The sequence below is a fragment of the Sceloporus occidentalis genome, unplaced genomic scaffold (genome assembly GCF_023333645.1).
Source record: "Sceloporus occidentalis isolate IW3139 unplaced genomic scaffold, rSceOcc1.0.p SCAF_36, whole genome shotgun sequence".
Lineage (NCBI taxonomy): Eukaryota > Metazoa > Chordata > Lepidosauria > Squamata > Phrynosomatidae > Sceloporus > Sceloporus occidentalis.
In genome coordinates this window covers 9,214,414-9,236,816 of record NW_028317016.1, presented here as the reverse complement: position 1 = coordinate 9,236,816, position 22,403 = coordinate 9,214,414, and the positions used below count along the sequence as shown (strand labels likewise).

At 35.2% G+C, this 22,403-nt stretch overlaps 1 protein-coding gene across 1 annotated transcript; it reads right to left on the bottom strand.

Annotated features, from left to right (window-relative positions):
• Positions 1-16,509: 16,509 nt before the first annotated feature.
• Positions 16,510-18,843, bottom strand: LOC149297919 (homeobox protein Nkx-2.5). The gene is made up of 2 exons (XM_089488117.1): positions 18,549-18,843; positions 16,510-17,114 (listed from the first exon to the last, which is right to left on the bottom strand). Exons 1-2 carry the CDS (start codon positions 18,841-18,843, stop codon positions 16,510-16,512), a joined length of 900 nt encoding a protein of 299 aa, XP_089344243.1.
• Between the last annotated feature and the right edge of the window lie 3,560 nt (positions 18,844-22,403).

Here is a 22,403-nt window from a genome sequence, read left to right as displayed (position 1 = left end):
CTGCTGTAAGGGGAGCAACATAATTACTTTCTCCTACAATTAACACTAGGGTCAGGTTAAGGCTCCAATCACTCCAAAAACCAAAAAGTTCATCATGTTTCTCTTGTATTTGTGAAATCTTACCCCTCTTTTACTTTCATACACGAGTTCCTTTTTTAAAAAAAAAAATTATTAGTTTTTTGATTCGAGCCATTTTAAAAGGTGTCACACATCAGCACACATTCACACTCTAACTATGCTACTGATGTAAACCAATTTGTGAATTTATCATAAAATACAGAACAAAAGTATAATATACATTTTATGGATGACCGGTCTGCTTAAACAAACTTACACAGATGCACCAATATCAGTAGAAGCAATAGGACACCGATAAGTATTCCACATATGTTTCATGACAGCTCCTCTTTAATATGATTGATGTCTTCTAGACCAATATCACTACATGTATTTAAATCAGTTGTATACTGAGTAACCTGAGACTAGAGAGGGTGTTATACCTGAGTGTTCAAAAGCTGTCTCTTCCAATTCTGTGTGTGTCTGGAGGATCGGTTCCTAACAAGTTCAAGAGAACACTACTGGTTGTGTGCACCTAGCAGTGACAGACTTGAGATCTTATATCATATATAGGCAATCCCCAAAATTACAATCCTCAAATTTTCTTCTCCCCAATTCTACATTTTTTTTAATTTTTTTTCCTGAACAGTTCATAATCTCCATTTAATTAAGTGCTTTTGGCTATTATAATTGTTATCTTCCCAGCATTTTTCTGTAGATGCACAGTCTAATCCAAAAGCTGGTACACATAGTATAGTATATATATATATATATAGTATATAGACTATATGGTAGATATATATGGCTTTGTTATCAAGTTTAATCAAGTTAACCTTTTGTTAAGGTTTAAATTTTGTTTCCAATAAAACATCAATGTTATTAAAGTACAGCCTCACTCTCCATCCTGGCGTGTGGGTACCAGCAGAAAGTTCTAATGAAGTTAAAGTAAGTAAGGTGAGACTTTTGACTTTGATTTTGTCTGATTGGAAATCATCAGCAGGGACCATGGGGCATTTATATAGAGATAAAGAGGGTTTGCAAAAGTTCCTAAACTTTCAGAATCAATCTATGGTTTGCCTTAGTGTGGCATAGAATGAGCACCAAGGTACCCAGACCGTAAGATGTGCATGCTCTGCATTACCAAGTGGAACAGGCCAACAGTACTAACCACTAAGTGTTCAAAGCAATGCTCTTCATTCATTGGCAGCACGTAGAGAACAGGGGTTCGGGCCATTTGGAATAAAACACAGCACAAGCACCAAAATTACTTGATGTCATCCACCCCCCCCAAAACAAAATTCTGAACACATAAAAAAAAGTGTTTTCAACTACTTATTGAGTGATCATCACTTTGGGCTTTGAGAGATTCTAGTGGTTACACACTTCCTAAGAGAGGCTATGAGAGGACTTTATCTCTACAAGAGGAAGGAAATAAATCACTTGCCATTTTTCTTTAGGTGACCTGTGCAATCATCACCAATTTCCAAATGCTGTATGATGAACCTTGAAGTTATGACTGTTTTCAATTGTCTTGGTATTTCATTGGTTTATTCATGTATATAATATCATTACAAACAACTGGGTTGCCATGATTTATTACAATTATTTTTTATTCATTTTTTTTTCAAATCTTTGCATGCATGATTATAGTTGCTTTTCGTTTTTAAACAAAATCTTCATCGTCACCTAATTTAAAGGAGACACTCGGTATCAGCTTTAGTGACATACTATATTCACTAAGGTCAAATACATTCTAAGGCAGATAAATACCATACATCTCTATCTGAGTTGCAGGGGAAATTATGTTTTTTTTAAAAATTTAACATTTGCCAGAACCAAAGCTATGAGCTTGGCCTAATTGAGTTGAAAATAAGCCCCGGAAAGTTAACATGGTATTTCACATACATTCTGGCACTAACACGTAAAATGCGTAGTTATAATCACAGTAACCTAAAACCATACAACCTGACAATATATTTAAGTTACATTGAGTTAAAAAGGAATACTGTATTATTGTTGCCTATGTTTCCAGATGGCACCATCTCTTATATGTATGCAAAGCTCAATTCACTGACTTAGGCTTTTAAAAAAACATATATCTATACATTAACAGATGACATGGCCCAGAATGAACCCGGTATAAAAAATAACTATGCTAGGCTATGATTAAACAAATGATGGGCTGAATAGGATGGTTTTCTATTATAATGTATATTTATTAAATATTTGAATGCCCTCTTTTAAGTGCTGTAGACTAATATATATATATATACTAATGTCACATTTGATTGAACAAACTGGCTACAAGGAAGGGGATGTCAATCAGCGCTGGGCTTATGAGAATATTGAGCCTCTGCTGCTGTGTGTCAAGAGTAGCTTTGGCCAGGAATCCTTCCACTTGGCAGGGCTGCTCCATCCCAAAAATATATCTCCTCTTTAATATGCTAGAGAAATGCCGGGGAAATAGCAAGTACGTTGCCAAATTTTCCCACATAAGAATTGCTCTTATATGTGAGTAATCTGTATATAACATTTGATAATTAACCCTACCTGAATCTCAATGTCCACAGAATAAGGTGTGTGGCAACATGTCGGCTTATAGGCTGCCAAACATCCCATTGTGTTGTGATTGTCTGTTTTGGACAATTCTCTTTCATATAGGTAAAGTGCAGCTGCACCCGGAACCTTAGGTCTGGTCTAGAAGAGACGTTTGCCCATCGAAGACACAAAACTTTAGCTACATTGCTAATTTATCCAAGTGTGTAGAGGCTTTTCAACCTCAACACATTTGAGAGGCCATAGGGTCTCACCTGCTTGTGCTCATGGAAGCCGATCATGAAAGCTTGTAGTGGTGGCTGCTGATTAATGATTTTGCAAATTTCATTGGAGTTGGAGACTCCTACCATAGACAGAAATCTAGTTTACCACAGACTGCGACTCTGGTTCTTGACACAAAAAGATCTACGGTACATCAACAGATGAGATACATTAATAACAGATAAACATCCTCTTTTGCACTTGATATAATCTTAGTTATGTTTACAATCTAACAGATGCAATCAAGACACAAACTCTCGCTCAGCCCTGTAGAAGAGGAGCGTTACATTTGTAGCTTGTTTTAATTTAGGACATATATATATATATATATATGTTACAGCACATAAGATTCTTAGGTTAACATACCACTGATAATCTTGTTATCATAGGACCTGTCAGTGGGTGGGATATGTTAGGCAGCAAGTGAACATCTCGTCCTCAAAGTTTTCGTCAAAAACTGGAGGTCTTGTGGGGTGGTCCTTTGAAGGAAAAGCGGTGAACTGCTGTTAGGGTCTTGGGTGGCCAAGGCTCATTGATGCATGTGGGGCTAAGGCTAGCCCATGTGGTCAAATCCAACAGATGAGCTACTCTACCTCAAATTGCTGAAAAAGTTAATGCTGGTTCTAATAGAAAGGTGTCAGAACACACAGTGTAGCCGCAGTCCGGTCAGGGTGCCCATGCTGACCCCTGTCCTCTGCCAAAAGTGCCTACAATGGGCACGTGAGCCTAAGAACTGGACCACAGAGCAATATAAGACGGTGGCCTGTTCTGATCAATCATGTTTTCTTTTACATCACATGGATGGCCTGGTGCGTCGCTTACCTGGAAAACATACAGCATCAGGATGCATCCATGGAGGCCCCACTTCGAAACTTACAGGACTTAAGGGATCCGCTGCTAACGTTTTGGTGCCAGATATCACAGCACACCTTCAGAGATCTAGTGGAGTCCATGGAGTCCTTGACAGATCAGGGCTGTTTTGGCAGCAAAAGGGGGACCAAATACACAATATCAAGCAGGTCATAATTGTATTGCTTATCAATATATATATATATATATATATCCACCCAAATTTACGAGAGGGCAATCTAAAATTGAAGAAACAATGAAGTCAGTGATGAATGACAAAACTGATGTCATGACTACCAGGACTGGCTTAAAAACTGAGCTCTAAAAATGAATCACAACCCTGCAGTTTAGACACAAACGCACATACCTGTGTACACCAAAACATCAAACAGTGGATTAGTTACCTGTTTGCTTTTTATACTATCATCTGCTATTGTTTTTGGAACATTTCCTCATATGGAAAATGTATGTTACCACGTGGCACTAAATCCTCCCCACCTCGTTTTATATATCTGCTGTAATGCACCCTAAAATATATCCAGGCCCAGACTGGCCATCGGGCACCCCATGCAGATTAAACACAATGCGGACTGCCAATATTTAATTGCCTGTTGTTACATTATCTGTTTTATCAGTATTCCTGCCTGTTACAGGGTGGTAAAGTAAATCGTCTATTTTCTAACACATTGCCATTTTCAAACTGCCCGGGGGGGGGCAATGCCCCAAGACACCTCTTTTAAGGATACTTCCAAACTGTTCCAAACTTCATTCACACCAATAGTTACCCTTTATTTATCCATTTTAAATACTTAATTGGGTACCTATAGCTTGGCCTACAGGCGCTTGGAACTTAGTGGAGAATTGAATCAATTTATAATTTGAAGTTGAATATTGGTAATGTTATAGGCTTATGGTAAAATATTTACTTTTTAATTTCTTCATGATTAATGTAAGGGCTTATGATAAGATTAACATTTGGGGCATTTTGTTCCAACAAAACGCAAACAAGTCCGTACCGAGATTCCTATTTATCATACATCGAAATACTAATGTATAACCAGACAACAATCATTTTTTATTTAAAAAATGACTAATTACTTTTTTAATTAATAACATTATTTATTTTTAGAAATTTTTTGTGTTTTTCTGTGTTAATTAATTTACCAATATTTGAGTTCAGGACTCAGTATGGATGCAGGTATATATCAATTTTAAAGCCTAGTTTAATCTCTGCCTAATAAACTGGTGGAAGAATTGTTTGAATCCGTCCTGCTTCTTGAAAATGTGTACATAAGGATTTATTCTCACATATTGGCACACTCATATATACATCTTGGCCTAAGGTCCACACTTTTAATGTCATCTATAGGAGTATGCAGCTATTATGCAAATCGTTCCAGTAACTTCTGTTTTTTGGAGGAAACTGTGTGGTCTTTATTTTTGTACCCCCAGAATTATCCAAAATGCAATCCGCGCAGATTAGCAAAGATGCCAGGCAATTAATAACACAGAGCTCAAATCCAATAACTGGCGCTGGCACAAAAGGTCTATTTTCATCGGCGTATCCTGGGCTGCCATACAGTCTTCAGTGGTGATGTGGGGACAATTCTATTAATTTACCCCAACTCCTTCAGCTGTATGCTGCTTTCTCAGCCTTGTGTGTGGTCCCAGAATCCTGGGATTAAAAACAGGATCATGAAAGATCCGTAGCATTAAAGTAGATGTGGCAAATGGTCCAAGAAAGCTAAGTGGTCCTTATCTGCTGTCAACGTATGAGCAATTCCTGGCACAAGACTTGCTATTGGTAAAGAAAAGGTTAATTTTAACTGCACGGTTGGGTCGTCAATGAGACACCAGCTGTGAATCCATGTTTATTTTGTGGTAATGATGGTCAGAAAGAACATGCTAGGAATTATGGTGACGTGATGCCTATGAATAAAAACAGGGGGCGCCACACTGCCTGCACTAATTTATATATACCGGTAATTATACTTATAAATATAATTATATATAAGTATTATGAACCAATCTGACCTTACTAGAGACTAGGTAAGATTATGAAGATATGTAGCCCAGGTGTGCATGAAAGGGCCTATTTTCTGTTACTTCTCAATTTGTAGAGTTTGGGATATTCTCCAACCTTATTAACGGGGACTCAGCTTTGGGATGCTCTGTAAATTGCTCTCGTTACCTGCTGGTTGCTTGAAAAGTTGTTGAGTTTTTGCTCTGCTGAAACTAATGGAATAAAGAATGTCCTCTGGGGTATATTCAATAAAGAGAGCTTTGAGTTGCAGTTTCATGTCACAGACTTCACTTAGTTATGAAAGGCCAACCCTAGAGAGTTATGCTCCAAGAATAGCTTGAATGGTCCTGTATAAAGCATATTGGATTCACCACACTGATGGAAATGCAGGGCCTCATCCACTATTCTTTCAGAGAACCATTGCCGAGAATGGCCTTTTATAATGCACAATGATTTCAGGAAGCTGGAAATACAATTCCCCTGACAACCCTCACAGAATGTACACTTTATGGTACAATCAAAAGAGACGACCTATGTTACCATTTTCCAAGAGTTAGTCCTGGGCTTATATGTGCCACCAGACTATTGATGGCCACTTTGACAGTCTAACCAAGAAGGATCAGATGCTAATTTATCTGGTTACTATTGCCCCTGGTACCTCTAAAACCACTTAAGCACTTCTTTATTTATACAGTTTAATAAAAAATATAATTCATCAATATTTCTTGCCCCAATTTCCTCTTAAAAGTCTAGTGTGTTTAATTTATCCCTGTCTTTGAATTAACACATTGTTGGTTCTTTATTAGAGAAAAGAGTACTTATAATTTACAAATATAGTCCAATAGGACCCATACTTTACCCATAATTTACAAACCTACCTCATACATCTACGTCTAAATGCATCGTATGCCGTAAATATTTATTATTAGACTTGTGCATTCGGATTTGTAAAGACTTTCATTTTAACAAAATTTGCCATTGTCTGAAAACAAAGAGGGACCCCCAAATGAAAACAACAGAGAAAGCTCCAAATTTTAATTTGAATTTTGTTGTTTTTTTTCCCACTCACACTCTCGCACACTTTCATTCATTCTCTCACACATTTTCACTCACACCTCTCACGTTCTCTCTCAGTGTCTTCTTCCTACCTTCTCTGATAAACACTTCTTCTTCTTCATCTCTTCTTCATGGTCTTCTCCCGGCTCTTGGCTGCTCCTGGCTTTCCCTTGCATTTTCCTGACCGTTTCTGAGTGGTATGCATGGAGCCTCCATGCAAACCTGGAGGAATGGGGGAGAGGTTGTTCCCACGGTGTGCGTGGAGACTCTGTCCTGTTTCGGAAATACTCCGGGATGATTGTGGATCCGCGGAGAAGGAGAAGTGCGGAAAAAACACTGTTGCTGCATTTGAACAAATCTATTTATTATTGAATTCATTGTGTATTAACAATTAGTTATGTATAATACAGATCTATCTATTATGACCGGTTCATTAAAAGGACTTTACAAAGAAGAAGCCGCAAATTATTTCTTTAGAGTTACACACAGAGGTTGTGCTATCAAATTCAGTTTTTCTAACAAACAATATATGGAGACATGATGGTTAAAAAGAACATGGTAATTAATAGCTTGTCTAGTGAGAAATAAGATTTCATTTGGGAATCAGGAAGGAATCGTTGTCTTTTTTTGAAGCACAACTGGAAATCGCTTCAATGTGAGTTTTTTTTCCTTCTTCTGGATCAACAGTGGGGTTGAGCTCTATGGACTTTTTTTTCAACCTAAGTTGCTATGCTACAACACTGGGTTTAAGAATACTGTGAAAAAAACTAAACTAAAAAACAAATTTATTTTATTAAGAAATTTCACTCATGCATATATATGTTTTACTGAATCGTTAAACTAGTAGATAAAAATCTGAAGAGAATAATCTAGCAAAAGTAAAAATTCTATCTTACTTTCTGTAATTTATCGCAAGGGTCATTTATATTGTGACATTTTCTTTTTTTACTGCAAATGAAATGCTGTTCTTTATCATGCAGTACATCGGAAGCAGTGAAGTGGATAGCTTTTCAGAGCAACATACAGTGAACCCTTGGCTGTCAAAGGGTTAAGTCACTTCCACGCCTTCCAGAAATAAGGCTGTTGAAATGTTGCCATTAGCACAACATGCGCTGGGACTTCCTTCAAATGGACTGCTTGGCCCGAGAACAAAACAGAAAAGCACTCCCAAACATTTCTGTCTAAAAAACCAGAAGCAACTGGAACACTTTATCTGTGGGATGGACATGGAGCTCAGCGCAGCTAAACATAACCAAAAACCTCTTCATAGTGGGTGTACTATGGAGACTACATACCCAATACACTTGGGGCCAACCTGAGGTGACATAAGCGTATCCAGAAGGGGAACTGAAACGGTGGTTCCTGCCAGGAACATTAAAGAGCATACTGACTGTGGCCCCATATAAATTTAGTATCCTAAGTTAAATGATATTTTTTGTGCAGCACTTTAAATATTTAGTGCCATTTAATAAAGTATAAAAGCTGGCACTAGGATGTCTGGTGCCACGGTAGCAGGAAGTGCCACCACACCACTGAGTGTCCATATGAGATGGGGCTGGTTGGGGAAATCTATGATCTATCTGCCTGTTAACTTTCTCTGCGGTTAAAAATCGTGACAGTGTGAAAGGTGGTAGGTGCCAGTAGAGACTTGCAGTGAATCGGGGAGCGCTGATGTGAAGGTCTGATCTGCACAGGCATCTTTTCACTCCTTACACATATTTATCTACAGTTACTACTGGCCCAGTAAACAAGGTAATCTTAGACATCCCCACTAGGCCCTGCTCCATATGGGCAACTCAGTAAGCATTCCCTCTGCTCTCAACATACCGTGCTAGGCAATGGCCCAGATTACCTATATGCTAGGGCTAGCCCTGTATCAATGGAGTCCTTTTTGGAGGAAAAAATGCAATATTGGCTCTTTCTTGTATAGCTGAAACAGATTTTTTTTAATGTATTGCTGCCATTACTGTACTGGAGTACATGTCCTACTACAAGCCCCACATGGGAACCCGGTAAGATTGCAGTAACATACTAACATGAAAAAATGTAAATTATATTGTTATCATGACTTTGAGATGAGTTTGATTGACCAGTTTTTGTAGGCCAAATTGACCTCAGGAGTTGCATGCTGAGGCCCCCTATTGGCTTTATGTTTAACCCAAATATGATTTACCCAGACGTTGACAAACTGCAGCAAAGTTTCAGATTATAAAATAAAGGGATCTTGTTCACTTTGGAGATCATCAAACGCACATCTGGAAGATATTAAAAAGAAAAGAAAAACGGAAATAGTAAAGTTACCTACAACAGGCCCCTGTTTCAATATATTATGGACCCCACTTAACCCATGGCTACATTTAATCCATCTATTTTATTTTATTCAAATCTATTGTTTTTTATAGTGATCCCAATGCCCTAAGATACAAAGATGGACATTAAACATATTACATGATTCATTCCATATCTGAGCCATGTTTTTTTTTATCATTGAAATCAATTAATGTAGCCTCTTATAAAACTTTTCGCCTAATATTGCTATACAAATTTAGTAAAGTAAAGAATATTGTATAGTATATATATTTACAGTAGTATATTATATTGGAAAATAGCACAGCAACCCAAAAAGTATAAAGTGCTATCTGAATGTTCATTTGGGGGCTCTAGGTCTCCTTGAGGGTGCTTCGAGGAGAACATGTCCTCACTCTATACTTCCCACACTGCCCTTTACAACCTTTTCAGATGTAGATGAGTTCATTGTACTCTTGAACTGAATCGAACCAATGGGGGGCACTGGACACAGGGGGTCAATGTCCTCCAGTATACTGTTTATCCAGACATGGAAAAAAATCTTTGCCAAACACACAGTTCTCGTTAATTGACACTGGGAAGATGTATAAATCATGCCATTTACAGCTACACATCATTCCCTTTTTTCATCCTATCTGATCTTGCAGGTGCCAAGAAATCCAAATGGACTTTTTGTATAGAAAACACATTAACACAATAGTTTGCTTTTTATCTTGCTTCTTAATCTTACATTGAATCTGTTTTGTAAATAGCTTTGATACCTGAGAAATATTCTGGTGGAAAATTCTAGCTCCATAAAATGATCCAAAAAATCGCAGATTTTGTACTATTAGTTTGCCTCTTCAAATCATAAATAATAATTTAATATGGTGCAACTGGCACACTGGAGTTAATTTCATGGTGAGCACCTATACGTAGATGTGAGTACCAGTTACGTTGTAACTGTGCTATCTTCCTTATTGTTTGGATTCAGGTTTGATGAGCAAATTATTTTGTCAACATGATTTCATATTAATCTAAAAGTGTGTTCAGGGATCTCAATATTTTGGCCTGCATATGGTATAAAACCCTTACAACAGCGTACATGATGATTACACAGCATGCTTTGTATCTCCAGTTCGCTGCTTGTAGGTTATTTTTTTAACCTAATGAATTTGGGGAAAAGTATGTTTTTTTAAACAAATTCCAGGTATGTTATTTGCAGTTATTTCTCTGTGAACAATGACTCAAACAATGGACTACCCCCCCAAGTGACTCCAGTTTAACATTAAGCCCAGTGCAGTTCTGTGATGCCGAATGACCATGAAAGCAAAGAGGTCCCATCACTGGTCCCCAGAGACCTGTCCATATCTCCAGTAAGGAAGGTGTTACAGACAAGCTCTTTGGGTGGGTGTTAGTGACAGGAAAGACGCTACAGTTCCCTGACGGCTTCTCATCCTGTGTCCCAGGGACACAGCCACACTGTCTCCTACTCTGTTTACTGATGGCGCAGATAGGAGTGCAAGGAGCTGCTACAGAACTCTCTAATTGCCTTATCACCAACAGATAGCATCTCAAACACTTAGAGGATGTTTTGACTGTATGTGAATTACAATGTTTGTTGTTTCTCACTGCAATAATTGACATTTGATAGTGACTACTGTAATACTTAAGGGTAATTAAAGTCACCACTTCTTTATCCGAGGTGGATCTCCTGCTCTCCTTCACTTAGCTCCTGTGAAGATACCTTCAGCTTAACCTCATTCCCACCAAGTAGCATAGTCCTCTTGCAGTGTCAGCAATAAGGTCAAAGAGAAGCCTGCAGTTAAAACATTTGTAAAGCCCTTCTTAGCACCCTGTGCAATGTATATAGGCCTTTCTGCCTATGAAGTAGTTATATGGGCTAAAGTATTTATTTTCTGCCTGCTTGCCAAACCAAGGAGCAACATGCAGGGTCATGTAACAGGAAACATGATGCAGTTATTAAACTATTTTTCACAATGTCTCTTAAGCTGGGTCTAAAAATACTTTTTAGAAATTTTAAAAAAAAGTTTATGTATTTATGTATTTTCTTCAAGATCTGGTTGGACGATTGTTTTCCTGCATGGTATTTAAATTTATTTTTATGTGTTGCTTATAATTGCATCTTTTTGTACCTGCTGCTTTTAGTTTGAACACACTGTACTGCATCCATCCGTGTGTAAATTGTAAATTACATTTGCACATCCATCCTTTGTTTTATCCTTCGACATATCCATATCCAACCAAGAGAAGAAGATAAATAACTCATTTTGTTCATTAAGTATAGCTATATATCTCTTGTGATACTATAAAAAGTAAATAATACGCTCTGATAATCATCCCCCATCTATATCACATTCATTGTATGTCAACTACACAATATTTTCATTAACACTTAATTTTCTAAGAAGTGAACACGAGTGTAGGATAAATATTTCTTCCCATCTCATAATATGGGAACATACTTCTACTGGTTGTATCTTTCCATATCAGTGATACTGGTCCACTAATTCTGACCTTTTATCACCCTGGCTCATGCAGCAAATATATAAAACTAAAATAAAGTTAATTCTATTATTCACAGGATTATGTCATGGTTAAATATAATCAGCACCTAGAATCTCAAATCAAGACTACTTGCTGGGGGTAGGTAACTAATCAGGATCCAGTTTGCAAAGAAAAACCATCACTATATATCTTAGAATTAACAAGTGTCATAATATTATTCATGCTAATCCTATTTAACAAACTCAGGAGAAAAAAAAAGCCAGCAAATTAAAAATGATTACGTGGCTACGTAAAAAAATTTTTTGTAATTTGAATTTTACCATTCCTGCAGAATTTGCTGGTGCTTTTTCATTAAAAATAATTTGTCTTTTTCCTTAATATTAAACTAGGTAGTTATAAACTTATACAAAATACAACATGTGTGTATTCTTTACTTAAATTAACTACACAAGTAATGGAATACTCCAAGTTTTAATAATAATAATAATAATAATAGACTTCTGTTAAAGTTGTATGTTTTTTTAATTCTACTAATTTTCTTTATCATCGTGTAGGTGAACCTGAAAATATACTATTATTACCTACAATTGTAAGTAACTCTTTTCTGGTATGGATTTTGGCATGTTAATATGCACCATAAGATGTTTTTTTTTTAATTCTCTACCAAGTTGAACATCAGGGGCAAGTAATATGCACTATGTATATGCACTATCCAACTCATGCCCTGCAAGTATATTATACATTTTAGATATCCTTATCTCATTTAAATATTAGTACACAATTACGAATTGTTGACATTGTTGTTCTAATGACCAAAGCCATTTAGGCCTGCTGTCTCTGCTTAGAATTGCTATTGTCTTTATAATCCATTGTACAACATTGTGAAATCTGTTGTTTCTATGCAAATAAAATGATATCTCCTTTATTTTTAGCACACCTAAGCCTGGCTCTGAATTATACACATGTGAAAATACATATTTCTTCAATGTGCATGCGCATATTATACAGAAGAGTGTATTTCTCAAGATTTGTGATATTCTATACTATTTTCACCCATATATACAATATATTTCTTATACAGATTTATTTTTACTTTTAACATATTTTGGTCGTATTGGTGTCTAATGGACATGGTTAATCCAACTACATTTATAATACATATAAACTGACAAAAATGAATATATATATATATATATATATATACACAATGGCTTTGCACTTTTGCACTGCATTAGAAATCACAGTGGTTTCAATGTTACTGCTGATAAGATACAATAATATCTAATTTTTACAATATCCTCTGCAGATGTGCTAAATCTTGGTTCGTTCTTTAGCAAATTCCTGGATAATGCTGTTATTGGCCATCGGGGATTTCAACTAAGTGCACAATGTAGATGAGGGACACTTATGAGAAAGGAACATGAGTAGGCTTGAGGTGGGCCTTGGGATGTTCAGAATAAGTATTTAGTTCCAATATGGTCCCCAGTTTCAAAATAGAGACATTAGGATAATTTATAATAGACTATGAATACAATTCTATGATATTTGAAATACATTTCCTTATACACAGAGCACCTATAAATTCCAAGTGGCACCTATAGTAGTCAGTCGTATCAGGCTGTGTAGCAGACAAAATAAACTTTTTCCTCCAAAACCCCGCAACCATTGACCTTATACACAATAAAATCTAAACAGCAAATAATCCTATGCCATTTCCTATTAATTCCAATTTAACCAAATGTTTTTGGTTTGGTTTTGTCATACTTCATGCAGCTGTGGTTTGTGGAGCCTGTGCAACGTATAGTCATGAAACAATAAATAACGGAAGCTTGCGTTTAATAAAATTATCTACTTGGTAACTCTTTACACTCTATATGGCATAGTGAGGACCATGACGAACCTCTGTGGAAACTCTGGACAGCAGGACATCACAGACCTAGACTTTAGCCTAAGATTTACTCTTAGAACTTAACCTGACTACATCTAGGTGCAATACCCCGTGTTATGGAGAGGTTTGTAGACAAATTACTCAGATTACGTAATATAACCTAAGAACATTCAATTCAATTCAAATGAATAATACAGAACATTCTAATCTGATGCTTTGAAACATTATGGTAAATACCATAGATGTCATTGACCAATTCGTGGCCCACCACAGTAAGGCGTTGGACAACACCACCACAGAGACTTCTAATTCATATCACGTTCCAGGAGATATCACAGAACATTCCATTGCATTTATCTCTTACTATACTAGACTCTTGACTTATTCGCAACTATAGATTCTATATGGAATGTTCTGTGTTATCTACTGTCAACAATTCACTAAAACAAACTATAGCGTGAATTCACATCCCACTGAATGTGAGCTAGAGGAAAATTTAGACATGAATATGCACATCATGTGTTAAAACAATTGCAGTATTAGTAATATTTTATTAGTAATATTTTATTATCTATTATCTTATTATTTTATTATCTAATAATTGTAATTGGTGCTTTATTTTTCCAGTGTTTTTGTCTCGTCTTTTTTTAGACAGTAATTTAGTGAGTGAAATGTTCCTATTGGCAATGATGTTCGCCTGTATCTGTTCATGTGAGCTATTCACGCTGGATTTTTGTTATGTTTAACACCTCGCTAACACGTCAGTAGCATCTTGGTGCCATACTTATAAAACTATTGCCATTTACTGTTTAAACTCCTGTTTTCGAGTGCCTATAACTTTCTAATTGGAGTGAATTAACAACATGGCATTCACAAGCTTTTTCATAAGCAAAACATGAATGTAGAAGCAAGTGTCTTAGTAATATCAATATCCTTAATATAAAACAAAGGAGGTTTCGTTCAATAGACATGTCAATAATTATTGCACCAGAACGAGAGGTCAATAAATTGTCTTATTTGGACATTTAGCTCTAATATAATGATATAATCAAGTAAAATATTATTACAAATCCATCATCGTAAATGAGGCTTGGACATGTATTTAGGCTGCTCTGTTACTAATATGCCCAAATGTTGATGAGACAGAGGAAAAAGTTGAAAGAGAATGGAATGAGAAATTTCTCAAATACGGTAAAAATAAATTCCCTACACATGGTCTATACAGTAAGCAATATAATCCTTTACCAACAAATGTATATCATGGATCAGATGCTTTCAAGCACAGAGTATTCTTTGTGTATCAGCAATTTTTGTTTAGAACCCTGTTTTATTTACAGTCAATGAAGACCAATATTGTGTGCAGGCCTTTTAGAATCAGTGTTATGTATATATATATATATATATATATATATATATATACTGCAGGATTATAAGAAAAAACATTGGTTTTCTTATAATCCTGCAGTATATATATATATATATATATATATATATATATATATACATACTTAAGCAATTCAATGTTAATAGGAAATAACACTGATTCTAAAAGGCCTACACACATTATGTTTCTCTTAAAAGTAGTATTATTGTGAAATTTATAGTATGGATAAAATGATTAGCACCGAAAAGAGTTTCTCTGTTGGCACTAAAAAAAAGTGATCGAATTTCAAGTTAAAAAATTGTCTCATTCTATGTATTAAAATATAAATGTGTGTTCTATGTAACATTGCAAGAACAAAATGATTTTCCAACAGAAGAAAGTACACATTAAATGCGTAGGTTTCTGATCATCATCATCATTATCATCCCATAGTTGCTTTGTCGCAAACAAAAATGATTTCTCCTACTAGAATAATTATAAAGCAAGCCAATGAAATTCTAGAATAAAGCCATATGTTGTGTAACTATCACAGATTTCATTTTTTTACTATCTAGCAATGAGAAGCTAAACCAGTGGTATTCTTTCCAGTAATACACATTCTTTCTTTCGCCCTTTGTTATACCAGATCAAAAAGAAAATAGTATAGTAATCATAGTTAAACTTTTAAGTACATTTTGAAATTTTATTATAGAACAGTGACTCTTATTTGAAAATAACTAAGTAAAAGATGAGATGAGAATATGTTTGTCTGAAATCTCAAAAATATTGCAGCCTGTGGGGGATTGGGGGATCAATGTCCTGCTTTGACATGGAGTAAGAACTGAGCATGCTTCCTATAAAGTTAGTAATGTGCACTAAACCCGGCGACTTGGGTTTGTACCCTTAGTTTTAAACATGTAACCCTTGGTTTTAGTTCAAAATTTATTAAAAATAAAAATTCTGATGTGGTCAATTAATTTTCCCAGTAATGCCATTATTTCAAATAAAACCCTAATTTCACAGATTTTGTTTTTGTTTAAATGTAACTTTTAGTATTGTGTACCACAGAATTCTTTTCGTATACCATAGTAAAGGAAATTAACACATAATTCTAGAAATATGTTTCTTTTATTCTTTTGAACTCAATGATTTCAGCATTTTCCCAAATAGTAGTCATTACAATCCCTTGCCTGTGTAATACTGCATGGGTTGTTAACACTTTTAGTGCTAGGGCAATGCAGGGCAACCACTGTGGTAGTCAAAAAAGTTTATGCAACCTGCAGTGAATGGGTTAAATACATATTAGGACACACTTTGGTAATCGGTAAATACCTTTTAGTGGTGCTAAAAAAAATCAACACTACACAACATCAACAAAAATAATAATAATAATAATAATACAACTCCCCTTGATAAGATGTGCATCTTCTGTTGATTAATCCGGGCATGTAGACCAAAAGCCCTGGATATCATCATGTTTTTGTCAAACACACACACTCCTAGGTCTAATAAGTCACATCTATTCAATGCTGAGTGCAGGACATCTTAGTTTGTCCACCAAGTCTCTGCAAGTCTTTCCAGTCTTTTGTAGTCAATGCCACCACATTATTGAGTGCTTTTCTGAAGTTTTGGAGCTAAGTTCTACCAGGCTCGAATTCCATGGAGTGTAGATACACCACCAGTTTGCTGGATTGGAGTCTGCACTGTGTTCAGGTCCCCCACACTGAAATTCATGAAGTTATTACCAGCTGATGTGGGTTGCATGCTTGGCATGGAAGAGTAGTTGCAACTGTAGCTACTGCTGCAAGCTGGGTTACTATAGTTAGAGTATGTAGGATAAGTATTGTAACTGTAAGGGTTGAGGCTGACATTATATGGGGAGTTGTAAGGAGAAGACTCTCCCAAGCATGGTTTACCATCTCTCACCAGCACAGGAACAGCTATCCTCCTTGGAGGCGGGAGTCCCACCATCTCCAGAGTCTGATCTTGCCTTTGCCTTTTGCATTTGTACCTTCTGTTTTGAAACCAGATTTTGACCTGAGTGGATGTCAGCTTCAAGATGTTTGCTAAATGGTCTCTCTCAGGGGCTGACAGGTACTTTTGCTGTTTGAATCTTCTCTCCAGCTCATATACCTGGGCTTGAGAAAAGAGAACTCTTGGCTTTCTTCTCTTCCTTTGCCTTGGTCTTTCAGGATCCTCCAAATCTCTCTTGTCATTGTCTAGATTCTTCTGCAAGGGGCAGAGGTCTGAAAGAGGAATCAAGTGAAGTGGTTTGTGATTTTGTAATTACACAAATTATATCTGCAAAAACATATTTACAAACTATATATATATATATATATATATATATATATATATATAAATATATATATTACAAATAACACGTCTTTAGTAAAACAATTAAGCTGATTAGTTCTAACTTGTTCTAGGACCCCAGATAATATTAAAGCTTTTCTTGTATAATAAAAATGAGTATGACATACACATACATTCTGTTAATATGCATTTAAAAATTAAGTTTAGGTCCAAATGCTTATTCTACCAACTTTATTTATTTAGCATTAGCAAGCTTACTAAAATATGTCCTGTTTATCATAGACTTTCTCCAAAACAAAAAAAATAATATTAAAACATTAACAGAGACAGAGAGAGAGCAAGAAAGAGAGAAAGAGGGGGGGGGGGGGCAATGGTTGTAATATTATGGAGACACTTCATCACATTTACTCAATATTTTTTGTCTTCTTATTACACAACTAATTTTCAATGCTTTAGCTTCTCAAGCCTGGTTTAATAGAACTAATTTGCTGAATGTTATTCTTTTAAAATATCACATATTTAAAACTACTGATCAAGGTACCGATTCCCCGACTTTTATTATGACTTTTGAGAATGTTGATTTTTTAGCTGGACATATTCAGCCCAATAAAATATTGGTATGAAAATAGATCTTTCAATGATATGATAAAGGCAATGGTCAGAAAGACGCTTGGTTAATTTAAATAAATACATTTAATTTAATTTAAATAATTTGTAATGGTTCTATTTACCATGAATATTTTTGAAGTAATGTAAAGATTATTTATATTTTCTGTTGCCTTATTTTATTTTTATTTTGTCCTCTTTTTAAGATTATTTAACATTATACAGGTGTATATCCATTATATAGAGCTATATTAGGAATATATGTAAATTCTTAATTGTAAGTCTTTACTCGTTAAAAGCAAAAATGACGTCACACCAGCGCCTTAAAACCTGAGAGTCTGCATTGTATCACCATTAAGATAACAAACGGTTAAACAAATAAAAGCGTCCATTAAACGCCATTGTGACTCATAAAATGATTTGGAGATAAGATAAATCAAGTGGACAATAATATCGCGCAATTAGCCAATTATTAGAAGATTGATATCAAACCAGGAGAACCTACCCTTCAAGCTGTTAGACGGCATTTTTTGGCGAGGGAAACTGATACTATTTGCACATTTAAATTTAGCCTCAGGGTATGTTAAAATCCTTTAAGAAACAGTATGCATTTATGTTTTTGGGGTTAAATGTCAAGCAACATTATTTTCTGGATAATACTAAATACATATAGGTGGGCTACTTGGTAGGTGAAGCACCCACATATTCACCACCATTTTTGTTAAAAAAAACCCCACAGATGTTTATATCATTTTTACCTTTCTTGTCTTCCTTGGGGTCTTTCATAGAGTCCATTTCCATATAGTTCTTGACATAAAATGACCCAGGGTAGGGTGATGAAGCTTTAGTTGTTCCTCTTTGAGAAAGGTCCTCACTTAGATCAGACAGACAGGGGGTCCCCGGGTAAGACTCCTGTTTGAAGGTGGACAGCATGCACGAAGAGGACTCCAACCTTGGAGAAATGTCCATGGCAGAAAGACCAGTCTGATGTTGCTCCAAGTTCAGTATGTCTTTCACAGAAAACGGAGTTGAAGTCACGGGGTTAGCAAACATGGTGGCACCAGATGAAACACCAAAACAGAGTCATGTAACCTCCTCAAATTTGAGTGAGAGAGTTAGGAGAGTAATTATATCCCAGTGCTCTTCAAGAGAGGCATCCCGTTCCAAACGTTTTGTCTCTTTACCAAGTAAGTGCTGTCCTCAGTAAGGTATCACTCTCCAGAAGGCACAAGGAGGTGGGTCTACCCTGATCTCCTTGGAGAAGGATCTCCATTGGCCAAACCTAGCATGGTGACGCAGAGGTCCACAGATACATGTCACCTAATATAGGCATACTTCTGAAAAACGTCCAGAACATTTAAAGGGCTAATACAAGTCTTATTTTTATTTATTTTTCTCCTCTCTTTAAACATACCATGTTTCATGCTGCATGTTATTTTTATACTACATATGGTTATAGCTTTTTGCTATTTTAACATATTACAATTGTAGGAACACAAAAAGTGTGTATCTGTGTTGTCTTCTGTTTGAAACAAGATATTACTTATATGTATTTTAAAAGTTTATATAAGTGAAAACAAAACATTCGTTTGTTTCACCATAATTATTCATACTACACTCTTAGATTTGTATACATTGATGTGTACTAGCCAATTCTAGATCTGTTATTTATTTTGTAGCTTTAAAGTTGTTGTAGGGATTAGTAAATGAGGCTGTGACATTATAACTGTTTTAATTTGTTGCGAAGTACCTTTATTTCTATTGTTACCTTTCTTTGTATGCTGTGATTTTTACATAGTTCTTAACGGTTTTGACAGGTTATGATTTCAGGATATTTTTTTTACTTGTGTGTTTTTGTTAAAATAAATTCACTGTATGTGTAATTTGATATAATAGATCGTTTGCACTGATCAGCCTGTGGTTTAAAATAAAGAGGATAAAGGGGTTTCTTAAAGCACATAGAAGCCGCATGATGGAATTTGTAATGTTATAGATTGTTTTTAATGAAAATAAATGTTAAGGAATTTATTGTGGATATATATATATATATATATATATATATATATATATATATATACATATATCATAACATTTTAGGGATGAGTTATATAGCTCTCTTTGGGGAATAAAACGAAAAATACATAATGAATCATGATCATTCAGTTACACATCACTCAGGATTGCGCCATTAATTTTACTGGAAATAATTAGCAAACCATCAATTAATTGGGAAAATATTGGGGAATATTGGGGAAGGAAAAAGTGATTTTTATCTGTCATTTTTAAAATTATTATCATTATTATTATCATTATTATTATCACTATTGCTACCCAAGCTAAGTTTAATGGTGGGTATTAGTGCTATTATTTCTTAAAGGAGATGACCTGCTTCGACTAAGACACGTGTTATTATGAGAGTATAGTTCTTTAATTACCCTTACAATCCGGTCATTTTCCATCAATCCCCTTTATCACTAACCCCAACAGGCAAAAGGGCAAACGTAATTTCATATTGCAAAACAAACAAACAAACTAAAAACCATATACTCTTAAATAACGCAGAATAATAACCAAATATATTAGTTTAAGTTCTATATATTATAATTACAATAATAAATACATTCACACACACACATATATATAGATCAGACCTATGCTTTTCAAGACATTCAAACATTTTTTCTGAAATTATATTGTAATATAAGACTAGTTATAATTATTATGAACTTCTAATCGTTATCCTCTTGCTATTTTTCCATGCTTTCTTTTTATATTTTCTGTCTATCCTTCTCTCTCTCTCTCTCTCTCTCTCTCTCTCTCTCTCTTTCTCTCTCTCTCTCTTTCTCTCTTTTCCCTCTCTCTTTCCCTGTGCCGTCTTTACTTTGTTGCTACTAGTTGTAGTTTTATCTCAGTCTGACCATCCTGTAAAGTGGCAACATCCGTTTCAATTAAAATTCTTGCAGAAAATGGATGATAATGCCCTGTAGTATTTGTTAGTGAATCAGGTTGCCTGTCATAGCTGAGGCTGACACTTTAATAGATTAGCGTGGACAGACGCCTGAAATATGGCTATTTAATGGTGAATGCCACTCTAACACCGGCTAGATTTTCTGGTGTCGCAACTTAAATATTACTATTATTTTTTTTACTTAATTTTACTTTTAGATAAAATTATTTACGTTTTAGTTTTTTTAATTTTCCTGTCTTTATAATAAATAGATGATAATAACATGTTTTTTTCTAGGGTGGCCCCTTGTGTGTTCTGTAAGTTGTTAGCTGACCCTAGAGAGGAATCTTATGAAGCATTGCGATTTGTAGGGGTCAGACTAATTGACACAAAATTTGAATGCTTTAACAAATCAAATACTTGGTTTACAGGGGAAAAAAATTTCAGGGTGAAAAAATCACCCTGTAAAAAAAAAAAAAAGATAAACGGGGAATTTTGATAACCAGGTAGACGCAATTACAGATACCTGGATATAAAAATAAAATAATAAAATAATTCAAAAGAATCACTTGCTTTTTTAAATATATTTTTTACATATTTATATAACATTAGGGTTATGCTTGCAGGGCTATTTTGATAAAGTCAGGAATCGCTCCGGTGGTTGCTCACATTTAACTCTCCGCCATATGTATATAAATCACCATGTGATGTAATAAATATGTCATAGAAAGCCAAACGTACCTTAATACTTTGTGGCTCAGATTGACAGATGGTTAATTTTTAAAACATACTTAATTTTTCATATATAACTTTTTTTCATCTATAACCTTTTTAGTGTTTACAGGCACAATGCTGTTACCCTATCTGTCTTACATACAGTCCATGCTACCGTCTAATACTAAATGCCGAACTAACCATTTCATAGCTAGCAGAGCAAATCATGGGACATGGGAGATAAAAATAATTTAGTAATATAAATAATATATGGGGTGACATACCCAACACCAATACCATACATAACACCAATAATAGTAAATATCCTCCCTACCCCAATTATATTATGTTTGGTGTTAAGTTTTAAAATCCAATTTAAATAATATTGTAATACCTCTGCTATTAACAATGTAAAATAAATCAGTAAAAATATTGACATAATTAAGCAACAAGGTAAAAATATCAGTGAAAAGGCAGAAATACCACATTTTGAGCTTGTGTGCATGTATTATTTTCATAATAATAGAATCAGGTTCTTTTGGCATATTACACAGAACAAGATACAGTATGAGTGCTACAGTCACCATACACTCACCAACAGTACTTCTATTAAAATACCATCATCTACATTGGACTGTTGACCAGGATGTGATAGAGTTAATATTGTAAATCTGCTAATTGCTGTGTAATTTATGTGAATGATATTGCAGGCTGAAGCCTGAAGTGACCCTGGTCCAGTAGAGAAACCAGACTATTTATCTGATTATCTATGAGGCTATGCTTTCAGGTTACTGGGATAAATTGAAAGATAAGCTTAACCGTGATTAGGAATGTCATTAATGCTTTCACAGACATGCAATGGAGACAGGCAGCTTTATCCTTTGTTTTATCTTCAACAATGCGTCACTTTTAGTACTGTATTTTAGAAACAAATGGAGGGGCTTGCCTGAGA

Bases quoted from the DNA above. Each gene is read 5' to 3' on its own strand.
- LOC149297919 (XM_089488117.1), bottom strand. From the start codon at position 18,843: ATGTTTGCTAACCCCGTGACTTCAACTCCGTTTTCTGTGAAAGACATA. The intron at 17,115-18,548 runs GTAAAAATGATA...TTCCTCTTTCAG, and splicing joins CCCCAAGGAAGACAAGAAAG to ACCTCTGCCCCTTGCAGAAG.